Source organism: Setaria italica, chromosome IX (genome assembly GCF_000263155.2).
Source record: "Setaria italica strain Yugu1 chromosome IX, Setaria_italica_v2.0, whole genome shotgun sequence".
NCBI lineage: Eukaryota > Viridiplantae > Streptophyta > Magnoliopsida > Poales > Poaceae > Setaria > Setaria italica.
This window is the reverse complement of record NC_028458.1, coordinates 50,846,728-50,859,818: the sequence shown is the minus strand read 5'-3', so window position 1 is coordinate 50,859,818 and position 13,091 is coordinate 50,846,728. Positions and strand designations below refer to the sequence as shown.

The 13,091-nt window shown below is 53.0% G+C and overlaps 2 protein-coding genes across 2 annotated transcripts; one reads left to right on the top strand and one right to left on the bottom strand.

The window, feature by feature from the left end:
- Window positions 1–44: 44 nt before the first annotated feature.
- On the bottom strand, window positions 45–4,806 carry LOC101777712 (L-type lectin-domain containing receptor kinase IV.2). The gene is made up of 2 exons (XM_022829866.1): window positions 2,738–4,806; window positions 45–1,748 (listed from the first exon to the last, which is right to left on the bottom strand). The coding sequence occupies exons 1-2, from the start codon at window positions 4,684–4,686 to the stop codon at window positions 80–82; spliced, it is 3,618 nt and encodes a 1,205-aa protein (XP_022685601.1). The 5' UTR covers window positions 4,687–4,806; the 3' UTR covers window positions 45–79.
- Window positions 4,807–11,507: 6,701 nt separating this feature from the next.
- LOC101777294 (probable carboxylesterase 17) lies at window positions 11,508–13,068 on the top strand. Its single transcript, XM_004984897.2, has one exon. It carries the CDS (start codon window positions 11,620–11,622, stop codon window positions 12,733–12,735), a length of 1,116 nt encoding a protein of 371 aa, XP_004984954.1. The 5' UTR covers window positions 11,508–11,619; the 3' UTR covers window positions 12,736–13,068.
- The last annotated feature ends 23 nt before the right edge of the window (window positions 13,069–13,091 follow it).

The window sequence follows — 13,091 nt, the reverse complement described above, 5'->3', positions numbered from 1 at the left end:
TAACCTACTGACACAGAAAGCATTAGAAATGGAGACACCACTGACCAGAACTGATAACCAATAGGAAATCAAGTTCACATCATCGTCCTCCTGAGAGGTCAGATCCTGGACCAATGCTCGTTGCAAATGATGATGCATCCAACATGACATATGAGTCGAACCCCTCGTTCTGCACAAACATCAGACTGCTGTAGTCCAGATTTGTCACTGTCATCTCCGGGACTGCCACAGTACCATCAAGGTACTGTAGGACTTGCCGCATGTTTGGCCGTGCATTAGGCATTGGCTGTGAGCATAGGAGCCCCAGCTTCAGAACCAAGCGCGCCTCCTCTGCGATATACTCACCACAGAGCCGTGGATCCACTGTCTCAAGAACTGCTCCTCTGTTCCAGTGCTCGAGTACCCAATCCAGCAGCACAACCTGGTCAAGCTCCAGGGGTCTCCTTCCACATGTCACCTCCAGCAGAAAGATCCCAAATGCAAAAACGTCTGTTCCTGGCGATGCTTTTCCTATGCGGAGCAGCTCAGGGGAGAGATAGCCCATGGTGCCAACAACACGTGTGGTCCTTGGATTGGTGCCATGGTCGTATAACTTTGCAAGGCCAAAGTCACCCAAACATCCATTCATCTCACTGTCGAGAAGAACATTGCTTGCCTTGATGTCTCGGTGCACAACGACCTGTTCCCAATCCTCGTGGAGGTACAACAAACCAGATGCAATGCCTTTGATGATATGGAACCTTATGTTCCAACGTAGAACAGGTCTGTTCCGATCATACAAGTGCTTGTCGAGGCTACCATTTGACATGTAGTCATAGACCAAGAGAAGTTCACCTTTGCGACGGCAATAGCCAAGTAGCTGCACTAGATTCTTGTGTCGAAGCCGACCCATGCTAACAATTTCTGCTATGAACTCTTTCATCCCTTGCTTAGAATCATGTGACACCCTCTTTACTGCAATCTCTAAGTTAGATCTTGGAAGAATTCCTTTGTACACTCTACCAAATCCCCCTATCCCAAGCAATTGTTTGCTCACAAACCCTTCAGTAGCATGGAAGAGGTCCTTGTAAGAGTACCGGTGCGGCCCAAACTCCACCTCCCAATCTTCATGAAGCTCAGCATGCCTCAACCATCTCCGTACAAACATGAAGACAACAGTGAGCAATGCGACAATGAAACCAGCCGTGGCTAACGGCAGCACTATCACCAAAATTTCAGTTAGGGAGCGCTTCTGGTGAGGTAATCTTGGCAGTGCAGGTAGGTTAGATGAGTTGAGGACAGGTGCTGCTCCATTCAAGCTGAAGCTCCATCCAAGTATGTAATGGTAAGCAATGGAGAGACCTGTGGCAGATGAGAACCCAACATATGATGTACCAGTTACTATCTTTGAAAGGTTGAGGGCGGTTGACAGCAAAGGTTCCGTTGGCTTCTCAACTCCCAGGGGAGCTAAGGTTACATTAAGCTCCATGGCCTGGCCGTTGTAGTCCACCCACACCTGCATCGCCTTGCGACTCATTAGTGTCAGGTTCAGAAACTTGCCGGTGCCCTCTTCGTAGTATCCAGCTGTGTGGGACTTCACCGACTGGAGATTGTTCACATCAATGCCGATGTGGTTGCTGTCGATGTCATGGAACTCAGGGCTGAGTACTGTATCAAGCTCGATGGCGAGGATGTGATTACTGGCCTTGCCATTGTCGCTGATGTTGAGGAGCCCCATGTACTGTGCTCCAGTGTCTGCCGAGAGGTTACTGCTGGGTGCGACCACGAAGGCAAGGCCATGGTCGCTCAGCTGGGTGTGCTCGGAGATGATGGCGAACGCGAAAGTGGTTGAGAAGGAAGCAACAGTCATGCCGTTTGCAGGCACGTGGAAGAGGAGAGGAGCTCGGAAGAACGCGTGACCTTTGGTGTGCTTGTCGTTGGTTAGAGCAAGCAGGCCAGTCGGTGTGACCATGGCGGCACCATCAAGTTTAAGGTTTGCACTGGTGAAACCTTCAAAGGCGAACCGCCCATCACTGGCAGGTGAAACCAGCTTGATTTTGTGGAGGGCAACGAGTAGAAGGAAGGGGATGAACCTGACGTTAACCATGCCTGCCGTGACGCACGAGCAGTGTAAACTTCTCAAACCTTGTTACTGGAGGGGCCGTATAGTTTCAGGCGTGGCCTATTATATGTGGAGTACGTGTTGTTGAATTGGAATGTCAAAGTCACTGGTGGTCTTATTCCAAGTCAATTCAACAAAGCAATATGCCATCACTAATAGATGTCCATCTCATGTACCTTCCTGGAAAGGATGTTCGTTGAATTTTCAATACATTATTACTAGCTGTTCTTGTCTCGTTACTTTGCCGGCCGGAATTTTTTTACCATGACTCGTCCTCAGATGTGCACACAGCGACAGCAAAATCTTTGTCAGCTAGTCACTCTAAGTCCACAGGGATTTCGACGTAAAACATGTTATATACTATGCTTATTTTATCATTCAGACTAGACAACAAATTCATATTTGTCGGGCACATTTTTTTTGTTCACCAGATTTGTTATGGGAAGTTATCAGAGTAAAACAATCTGCATCCTCTCTGCTTCATATGCTTACTCCTACACAGGACATGCGCATGTATCATGAATGCAGTCTGGGGCAACGAAACAGGTTACGGAAGCTACGTACGCCATCTTTCATCTTCCTCCCGACAGAGTGCTAGACATGGTCCCAACGCTTGACGCCAAAGACGACTCACACTCCACGGCATCCGGGTCAAGTCCTTGGTCCTCCATCAGAGTCGTCATACTGAAGTTCGTGCGCATCGACTGATGGTCCTCGGGGAAGGCCATGTCGCCGTCAAGGCACTGCACAACTCGCCGCATGCTAGGCCTCGCGCTGGCCAGCGGATGCGAGCAGAGCAGGCCAAACTTGAGCACCAGTTCGACCTCCTCCAAGGCGTAATCATTTCCGAGCCTCGGATCAGCTGCTTCCATGATTGATCCGTTGCGCCAATGGTCGAGCACCCAGTTGACGAGCACGACCGGGGTCCCTTGAGCATCCTCCTCCACGGGCGGCCGCCCACATGCGACCTCGAGAAGGAACACGCCGAACGCAAAGACATCGGTGGACGGTGTTGCCTTGGCTCTGTGGCCGAGCTCGGGGGCTAGGTACCCCATGGTGCCAACCACATGTGTGGTGTTCGGGTCCGTGCCGTGGTCGTACAACCTTGCAAGCCCGAAGTCGCCCAACCGGCCGTTCATCTCCGCGTCGAGTAGCACATTGCTGGCTTTGATGTCTCGGTGGATGACAACCTTCTCCCAATCTTCGTGGAGATACAGCAGGCCTGACGCTACACCTTTGATTATCTTGAACCTTTGGCCCCAATCCAAAGTAGGTTTATCTCGGTCGTGCAAATACTTGTCGAGGCTGCCGTTTGGCATGTGGTCATAAACCAAGAGGAGCTCACCTTTCCGCCGGCAATAGCCGAGCAATTGCACGACGTTCCGGTGCCGGAGGCGTCCAAGGCTCACAACCTCGGCGATGAACTCCTTCATCCCTTGCCTCGACTCATGCGAGACCCGCTTGACGGCAACCTTCGTCTTGGATTTGGGGAGAACGCCCATGTACACACTCCCGAATCCTCCTCTCCCAAGCAAGTTCCTGTCTTTGAAACCATCCGTCGCGTAGAAGAGATCCTTGTACGCGAAGCGATGCGGCCCGAAGCCAGCCTCCCAATCCTCGCGCAGCTCGGCGAACTTTGCTCGGCGTTTGGCGATGACGACGGCCGCCGCGGCCAATGCGAGAACGAACACCGAAGATGCGATTGGCAGGACGACCACGAGGACCTTTGGCCGGGTCTTGCTTGTCGTGCGTGGCAGAGCCGGCAGCAACGAGATGTTGAGAGCCGGGGCCACCGTGCCGTTCATCTTGAAGCTCCAGCCCAGCACGTAGTGGTGCGAGAAGATTATCCCCGTCGACGAGGAGAAGCCGACGTACGCGAGATCCGTGATCACCGCCGAGAGGTTGACGACGGTAGACAGGAGGGGTTTCTTTGGCTTGGGCATCTCGACAGGGGCCATGGTCACGTTGAGCTCCATGGCCCAGCCATCGTACTCCACCCACACCTGCATGGCCTTGCGGCTGATCAGGCTCAGGTTTCGGAACGAGCCGGTTTCGTCGTCGTAGTAGCCGGCGGAGGCCGCTCGCACGGAGGTGAGGCTGTTGACGTCGATCCCGACGTGGTTGTCGTCGATGTCGCGGAACTCCGCGTTGAGCACGGTGTCGAGCTCGACGGCGAAGAGGTGGTCGCTCGCGTCGCCGTTGTCGGAGGCGTTGACGAGGCCCAGGAAGTGGCCCGGCAGCGCCGTGGAGAAGTCCCTGGTCGCGGAGACGACGAAGGCCATGCCTTGGCTGCTCACGTCGGTGTACTGGCCGATGATGCCGAACACGAAGGCCGTGGAGAAGGACGCCACGGCGTGGTTGCTGGCGCCGTGGAAGCGCAGCGGGGTGGGGTAGAACGCGTGCCCCTTCAACGCCGTGGTGCCGTTGGTCAGCATGAGCAGGCCGTCCGGCGTGACCCTGGCCATGCCGTCGAGGGAGAGGTTCGCGCCGGAGAAGCCGTTGAAGGTGAACACCGTCTCGTTCATGGCGGCCACGAGGTGGTTAATTGTGACGAGGAGGAGGAAGAATGCTGGGAGCACAGTCATGGCTTTGATCGGCTGCACCGTGACTTCAAGAAACTAGGACTGAAATAGCTGATTCAGAGTTCAGAAGGCCTCGCTCGTGAGACTAGCAGGACCGGTTCTATGCTGGCCTGAAAGACAGATGAAAGCTCAGTGGTTACTCTCTAGTAGTGTGTCTGTACAGTTTGCTGCGTTCCACCGAACAAGACGGACACGATGGCAGGATCCGTCATTTGGCTATCGATTTCTTCTGTGAAAGAAGACGCAGAGTCCCAGCTCTGCCACTAGCGGTCGCCAATCTCGTCAATGGTTTCTTTCTCCTGGTTGGTGGCGGTTTGAATAATGGTCGGGTTAGTGACGTTCCTTGGCAAGAGTATGTTCTCTGATGCTGTTCAGTGTTTACTGCAAGCGTTGCTGACTGACTGACTGATCCATAGAAATGACTGCACGTGTGAAGTGTCCTTGAAAAGAGGAAAAGAAAAGGAATATGTTGATTTCCCTGGCACATGAGTATTTTCTTCATCCATAATACATTACCATATATTCAGAAGCAGTTTGTACTTGGTAGGCTGACAAGTATAGTCGCTGGTACTAGTGCTCTTCGCGATCTTCTTTGGGCCTACATTAGCCTACCCAGTAAGGGGGATCGCAGAAGAAGTTTCTTGTGAAGCCCGAGAACAAAATGGCCAGCCCAAGTCCCACGTTATTATACTAGTAACAGCTTTAGCGTGAATTTGTTTAGACTTTCCTCCCTTGCCAACTTTCTTTTCTTTTTTGTCGCCTTCTACAAGATTCACTGCAATACCGGATAGTGTCCTTTAAGTCCTGGTCGATTTTTTTTTCCGAGCTGAGCTGAGTGGAGATATAGCTGGTCGCCTGGTCTCTCCTTAGGTTAGGACGTTAGGTCCATCCTACTAAACGGGCTAATGCTCCTACCACTGAGCTCACTGACTTGCGGAAGCGGCAAGCAGCCCTCGTGGGCCTTTTTGACCTGCCTGTGCCTGTCATGGGATGGATGATGCACCAAGCTTAACACTGCCGTGCCAATCTGCCATTTACCACGGACATATAAGCCGGCTGGTCTCGCTGGAGTGAGAACACGAACGCGATCCCCTTCGACGGCTCGACCCCCTCCTTGATCCTTCGGTCCCAAGCGAAAAGGGGGGAGCTGTATCGAGACGTCAGGCTGTGTCCTGCCTGTCCAGTGTCCACTACTCCACTGGGCTGCCAGCCGAAGCCGGCCCACCGCCTTTTGGACCGAGCAACCAGAAACGCCAAGGTGCAGAGCCACCACCACCCGACCCCGCGCCGCTCAGATCACTAGCTGCATCCCGCGATGGCCGGCAAAGGAATTCAATGCCTCGGTGGGAAGCACCGGAGTGTCGCTGACTTGCCGCTGGAGAAACGCTTGGCTCCGTGGCCTTCGGAGATCACCGGATTGAGGGAGGCGGAGTGATTCGGTAGGGAGGGGTCGCGTCGGGCGACAGCTCCGGCAAGAAGGGTGCCTCCCCACGTACGCACAGGCAACCCGTACGTGGACAGCATCAATGCCGCCAATGATTTCTGCCATTGCCAATCTGCAAGTGGATGGCCTTTGGCGTAGCTAGCTAGCCAAGGTAGAGCCGATCGCGGTGGGTGTGGCCGTGCCCTAGCTAGCTTAACAATCTACTAGTTGTGTTTGTATGCGCGTCTCGCGGATGGAGTGTGTAGGCTCTAGGGCTTACTTTGCTAGCGCCTTCTTTTGGCTTTACTTTGTTGACTTGCTAGAAAGCACACTGCACACTATGTTTGCACCTTGTTCATTTGCAACGCCGCAATTTTACACAGATTCAGTAGTGGGAGTCTCGTGGTTTCTTTCTTCGAATTCAGAAGGTCCTATGTTGCGGACAGTTAGACGAATGGTAATATGTGGGGAGCAAGGCATTTTACTAGCTCTGATTTTTGTCGAGGACGAACTGAGCAAGCCAACAACCCGGTCGGTTCGACGCTTACTGCTTCACAGCGTATAGTGCTACTCACTTCTTGGAGAGAAACTTTGCTGGTCCCCTAGACCCCTACAAATTATCGGAAAGTTGTGACGTACCCACAGAAAGCAGATAACCTGCACGCCGGTGGCGGTGGGGACCTGGCCACGGCTTGCACTACCGGCTTGGGCCACCGCGAAAAGTCGGCGCCCAAAGCGTGCCGTGCCACGCACCCGATCGATCTGGGGTTTGGTTGGTGAAACCCGGGCGGTCGATCGGTCTGCGGGTCAGCAGCTGCAACCGGCCTTTTGGTGCGCCGTGTGTGCCGCTCGCCTTTCTGATGCGACGCGAACTAAAAGAAGGCCGGAGCTGAGTCGTCTGAACTCGATCGATCCCACGGGGAAGGGGGGCGAAAAGAGACGGAGCTCGTGGATGGCGTGGCGCGCGTGTCCGCGTGAACGACCGTGTTTTTTTTGTGGTGATGATGTGGTGACATGGCCCATGGGAGCCGGAGGAGGAGGAAGCTTCATTTGGACTCCGGAGGGACGTCAACTCCAAGTTAGGTCGGTTCCTACTCCTCGAGCTTAAGAGTGGTGGTTAGCTAGGAAGTAGTAGGATATAAGGACGGACTGGCTGAGTGAGATGGCTATCTTAACTTAGTTTATGACAGGGTAGGAGGACCGCCATTAAGCTCAAAGTGATATGACAGGTAGGTGTTATATGTTTGGAATGTAGCAATATGCAGGAAAGCTTATATAGGGTGCTCTGCGGCTACGCAATCCTCTTCTCTCTAGAAAAAAATAAATAACAACCAAGCACATTAATTCAGCCGGTCCGAGTTTAACCAATCACCACTTGCCCCACACTTTGTTCTACTTTAGACACGCTATTTCCAGCGGCGGAGCCGGGATTTGAGACATGGGTATTCCTAGCTAAAAGAAATTATACCATCCAAGCTACAGAGGCAAATATATTCGTCTGAAATAGGTTACTTTTGCCCAACTTCATCCCTAACACATGTCTTTCACAACCTAATTATCATGTGTGTTGTTGTCGTCGGAACATGACTCAAATTAGTAATCGAGGAACATCCATCTTACACTGCATGGATTGATATGCTAGGCCGAGGGCTAAGCATGGAACGCGAAAGCTTGGAAACCTTGGTTTCACTCCTCATTAACGCGCTTCTACAACTTGCCGGAGGTGCACCCTTATTCGATCCATCGTCATGATGTTGCCTGAGAACGCCAGTGCACTACAACTCCATCTAAAGATGCGTGAAGTTGGAAAGTAACAACAAGGGTTAGGGATTTGAGAAAGGAGAATGTATTTTGGGAGAAATCAAAGAGGGAGAGGTGAGAGCAAGTCTAGCGAAATCCCTCGAACCAAAGCCCCTAAAGATCAAATGGGGTTCTCTCTATTTTGTAAGGGTCACAAAAATATCTCTAACTCTAGCAATAGACCCCATGGATAGAGGGCTCTTTGAAGACCCCAAGGAATGGAGGGTGGAGGGGGATTTTGGAGGCCTCCCCAAAATGGGGAGCCAAGTAGAAGGTCTGCTAGAGTGCTTTTTTTTTTACTTGACCCTCTAAACTTGAAGTAGGGATTGTTTAGAGGGTCTGCTGGAGTTGTTCTGAGGGCCCGAACTTGGATAATGCTGAAATCCGTTGTGTCTATGACAGTCGGTACTTTTGAGGGGAACATATTAGGCCTTAGCATGGATGACACTAGTTGGTCCAAGCTGCACAGAGAAACAAGAATTGCTGAGTATCTTCCACTTAATAAATATACACATGTATATAGCATGTACATATTTGATTTTTACTGAAAAATCTTGGTATTCCCGGGAATACGTAGACATCAATGTGCCTCCACCCCTGGCTATTTCTAAATTCAAAATTGTAGATATTTTTATTGGCAACTTGTCCAAATGACAATACAAGTATCCAGTGATACGATGGGCTTTGCTACGGTACTCCAAAATAGCTGTGAGCCATCGATCTGGATAACTTTTATCACATATTACCTCCTAGGAGGTAATAGTAATATTTGTTTATTTATTTTAGGAAATTAGAAAAATCGGGAAGATATTTTTTCAGTTTGATATATTAGGTGGTGTTTGGGAGCACTCCACTCCTTGCTCCACTCCATCGATTCCGAAAATTTCGCAGCCAAACGCGTCTAGCTCCAGCAACTCCGGCTCCAGGAAAAAGGTGGAGCGGGAGGGTAGATCCACGTTTTTTGTGGAGTACCTCGAGAGGTGCTCCAAAAACCCCCTTTACAGACCTCCTCGTGGAGTTGGTAAGTATTTACCCACCATTGCCACTCGTTACACAGGTTACCGGTTCGCGAAGAAAAAAAGCCTCCCGTCGCGCCGTGCCGTCCTTGCCTTCCACCGCGCCGCTGCCGCGCCGCCCGCCCTGCCGCACCGCCCCTCGCACCGCCCCGGCCGCTCGCCGCGCGCCCACCCCTGCCGCGCGGCCCTGCTCGTGGCCTTCCATTCCCTACCAGCAAAGGAGAAGAAAGGGAGAACTAAAGGAGACTGACAAGTGGGACCCATTCACATGGGTATAATGGACTTTACACAGCAAGACCTTCTGTTTCCGGAGCTGGATATGTGTATTTTGCCAAACATGTGGACAGCTCTGGTATTTTTTTTGAGTTGGTGGAGTGGAGCTGCAATGTGGTGGAGTTGGTGGAGTGGAGCTAAAAAATTTGGAGTGGAGTGCTCCCAAACACCCCCTTAGTTGTAATAACGTGAACACGTGATGGATGACATGCAGAATTAGATCTAATGCGTTTGGCATGTGTTTGCATACGTGAGTGTAACATTTTTTTTTCTTTTTTGGAATGACACGTGATTGGTGCTTTTTTTTTTTGAATCACGTGATTGGTGCCTTTGCATACTTGAGTTTATATCTGTTTTTTTGGCACGTGTTGGAACCAACGTGAGTTTGTAAAGTTCTTTTTCCCAACATTATGTTGCACACAGGAACCCCAGAATTTATTTGTTGTAATTTTTTTAAATAGCACATGATGGATCCCATTGATATTGAATTCCCAGCTATAACGTGCACTCATATGTAACAGGCGTGCACTCATGTGTAACATTTTGTTTCAACGTGATGGATCCCTACGACTTTACGTGATGCACACCTGACATTTCCCAAACAGGATCTAACTTGAGACGTGGGTGACGGACTTGAAAAAAAGAAACCTTCCCCAACAAGAGTGATCTACGTGTAACAAACGTGTCTAGCTACCAGCATGCAACAAACGTGCACACTTGAATCCTACAAAGTAGGGGAGATCGAGATTATCATGCATGTATACATGCAAACATGCGAGTTCCTCCGGGATCCACGGAAGCAGTGTGCGGTAATTAGGATATTTAGCCGGCTGTTTTTTTTTCTTTTAATTAATTATTTTGTTTGTCATAATATTCAAGGGCTCAGATTTTTTTTTTGAGACCGGGCTCAGATTTATTTAAACTCTTACCTTCTAAGAGGTAATCGGGGTACCGTAGCAAAGCCCGTGATATGATAGTTAGTATAATGTTGTACTACTATTGCACATGTTTAATTCAAAAAAGTGCATTATTATCAGCTTGCCACCATGTTTATTGTTGGTTTATCAGAAACCATATGTCATTAGGGGAAAAAGTCTTTTGTCAATGTTTAGCTGTAGTGACTATCAAGCAAGGCTTATGTTCCGAGCGAGGAGATGACACGGTGTGCTAAACAAAAAGCATGGTATAGTAATCCATTCATCCATTATTGTAGAGTATATTTTGTTCTGAAAAAAAACTGGTAAAGGATCAACGTCATATCAAAATCACCTTAGAATACGTACGAATCTATTGATATGGATCAAAAATATGTCATATAAAAGTGGACGGAGCGTACTATACTACAGTCTACAGTACTATTTCGAACAAAAGTCGCACGTGTAGAAGAAGACACGCCCGCACGTCATATTCGAACAACCACTGCATTGTTGACCAGCCACGCTCTAGGCACGGACTTTCTCCCCTGTGTCTGCTCGGTGTTTCACGCCGCGCGAGGGAAAAGTTGATGAACATATTCCACTCGGTGTGCGAGTGCAACGGAGGCAGCGGATTGGAAGCAAGCGCAGCGTGCATCCACGAGGCCACAAGCCCACAACCCCACCCGCCTCCACTTGCTCCCATCGGGCATATGACCGAGAGCTGGATTCTGGATTCTCTGCAGCCACATCCCATAGGTCAATCAGATATGAGAGTCAACGGGGATGTCAAGACCCCCATTTATATATGTTCCGTATCATCTAAAATGATCTGAGATATTCTTTCATTCATGCGTGTGTGGCTGCGTGCCCAGCTTAATTACCATGAAAGGCTCATCATGAGGTTCGACGTCGAGCACAGGAAGATCGACGGTGCCAAGCCAGACAATGATGCTGATGTGTATCATCAAAAAATCTCCACTAAACTCCAAGACGCTGCATTAAACTGGCTTTTCGCTTTCAGAAACAGCCACAATGAGCAGAGACCGGATCGTGTCCGTCAGGGCTAGGAGCAACAAACGCCGACCCACGGTGCCGAAGCTCTCTCATCAACAGCAGGAGCGGATAGACCTAGAGAGGAGCACAGGGTTCCAAGTGTCCACCGGATCCGACCCCGTGGACTTTCCCGTGCGTCGCGCGTGAACGAATGGGGTTTGGTTTTCGCTTCACGCCCTTCCCCGGCCTCCCCGCCCCCCCCCCACCCGCACGACGTCGCGAATGGCCCGTCTCCACTTGTCGGCCGAGCCCACTTGGCCCCGCGCCCAACGCCTCGCCAACACCTGTCCCACCGCCCCGCTATAAAACCCGCGGCGCCGGCCCGAGTCCGGTCACACGGCTGCATAATTGTGCTCGATAGCCGGCGGCCCCCGGGGACGTGACACATCGCACGCACGAAGCCTGCCGCTTTTGGCTCCGCCCGCCGTGCCGCCCGTGAGGCCGGCAGCTTTGCATGAGGAGGCGGAGGATGGGGGCACTGCACATCGTCGGCGAGCCCAGGGTCACCTTCCAGCAGCAGCCCACCGCCGCCGCCGGCGGCGGCGGCAAGAACGGCCACGGCGCCGTCGTCGAGGAGATCCACGGCCTCATACGCGTCTACAAGGACGGCCACGTCGAGCGCCTCCCGGCGATCCCCGACGTGCCCTGCACGTGGGGAGCCACGGCGCCCGGCGCACCGGGCGGCGTCGTGGCGAGGGACGCGGTGGTCGACCGCGCCACGGGCGTGTGGGCGCGGCTGTACGCGCCGATGGCGGCGGCGACGACTGGGGCCAGGCTCCCCGTCGTGGTGTACTTCCACGGCGGCGGGTTCTGCGTCGGCTCCGCGGCCTGGAGCTGCTACCACGAGTTCCTCGCGCAGCTCGCCGCGCGGGCGGGCTGCGCCGTCATGTCCGTGGACTACCGCCTCGCGCCCGAGCACCGCCTGCCCGCCGCGTTCGACGACGGGCTCGCGGCGGTGCGCTGGCTGCGGCACCAGGCGGCCGTGGCCGCCACCCGCGCCGCGGCACCTGACGAGCTCTCCTGGTGGCGGGCCCGCTGCGGCTTCGACCGCGTGTTCCTCATGGGGGACAGCGCGGGCGCCAACGTCGCCTTCCACGTCGCCGCGCGGCTGGGCCAGGGCCACCTCGGCGCGCTGCACCCCGTCACCGTCAGGGGCGCCGTCATCGTCCAGCCCTTCTTCGGCGGTGAGGCCCGCACCGCGTCGGAGAAGACCATGGCCCAGCCGCCGGGTTCCGCCCTGACGCTCCCCACCTCCGACTGCTACTGGCGGCTGGCGCTGCCGGCCGGCGCCGGCCGCGACCACCCCTGGTGCAACCCGCTGTCCCGGGCGGCGCCGCGCCTGGAGACGCTCCCGCTGCCGCCCGTCCTCGTCTGCGTCTCGGAGCAGGACATCCTGCGCGACCGCAACCTGGAGCTGTGCCGGGCGATGCGCAAGGCCGGCAAGAGCGTGGAGCAGGCCACGTACGGCGGCGTTGGGCACGCGTTCCAGGTGCTCCACAACTGCCACCTGTCCCAGCCGCGGACGCAGGAGATGCTCGCGCACATCAAGGCCTTCGTCTGCGCCAGGTAGCAGCAGCAGCAGCAGCCAACCGTCGCCCCCGTTCGCCCGTCGCTAACACTCGCCGTGTTAATCCACCCGCCTCCTAATCCAATCGAAGAGTAGATGCCGTGTAAGCAACCTTGTGAAGTAGTAGTAGTAGTAATACTCCAGTGTATGTGACTTTGAACTACGTGTACTCCAGTTCAGCTGAAAAGCGTCCAATGCCCAACTCCGATTGTTGTAGCGGTGTCGGAAAGCAAAAGGCTTGGCAGAAACCAAACAAACAGAAAAACAGTGTACGACGTGGTCGCTCCATGGATATATGAATATGATTGCTGTGCATTTCTTATTGACACAAGCAAAGCCAAGCTCCCTGATACTGTTTT

Coding starts and splice junctions, on each gene's coding strand:
- LOC101777294 (XM_004984897.2), top strand. CDS start 11,620: ATGAGGAGGCGGAGGATGGGGGCACTGCACATCGTCGGCGAGCCCAGG.
- LOC101777712 (XM_022829866.1), bottom strand. CDS start 4,686: ATGACTGTGCTCCCAGCATTCTTCCTCCTCCTCGTCACAATTAACCAC. Junction 1,749..2,737: donor CTTGACCCGGATGCCGTGGA/GTGTGAGTCGTC, acceptor CGCACCCAGCAG/TAACCTCTCGGCAGACACTG.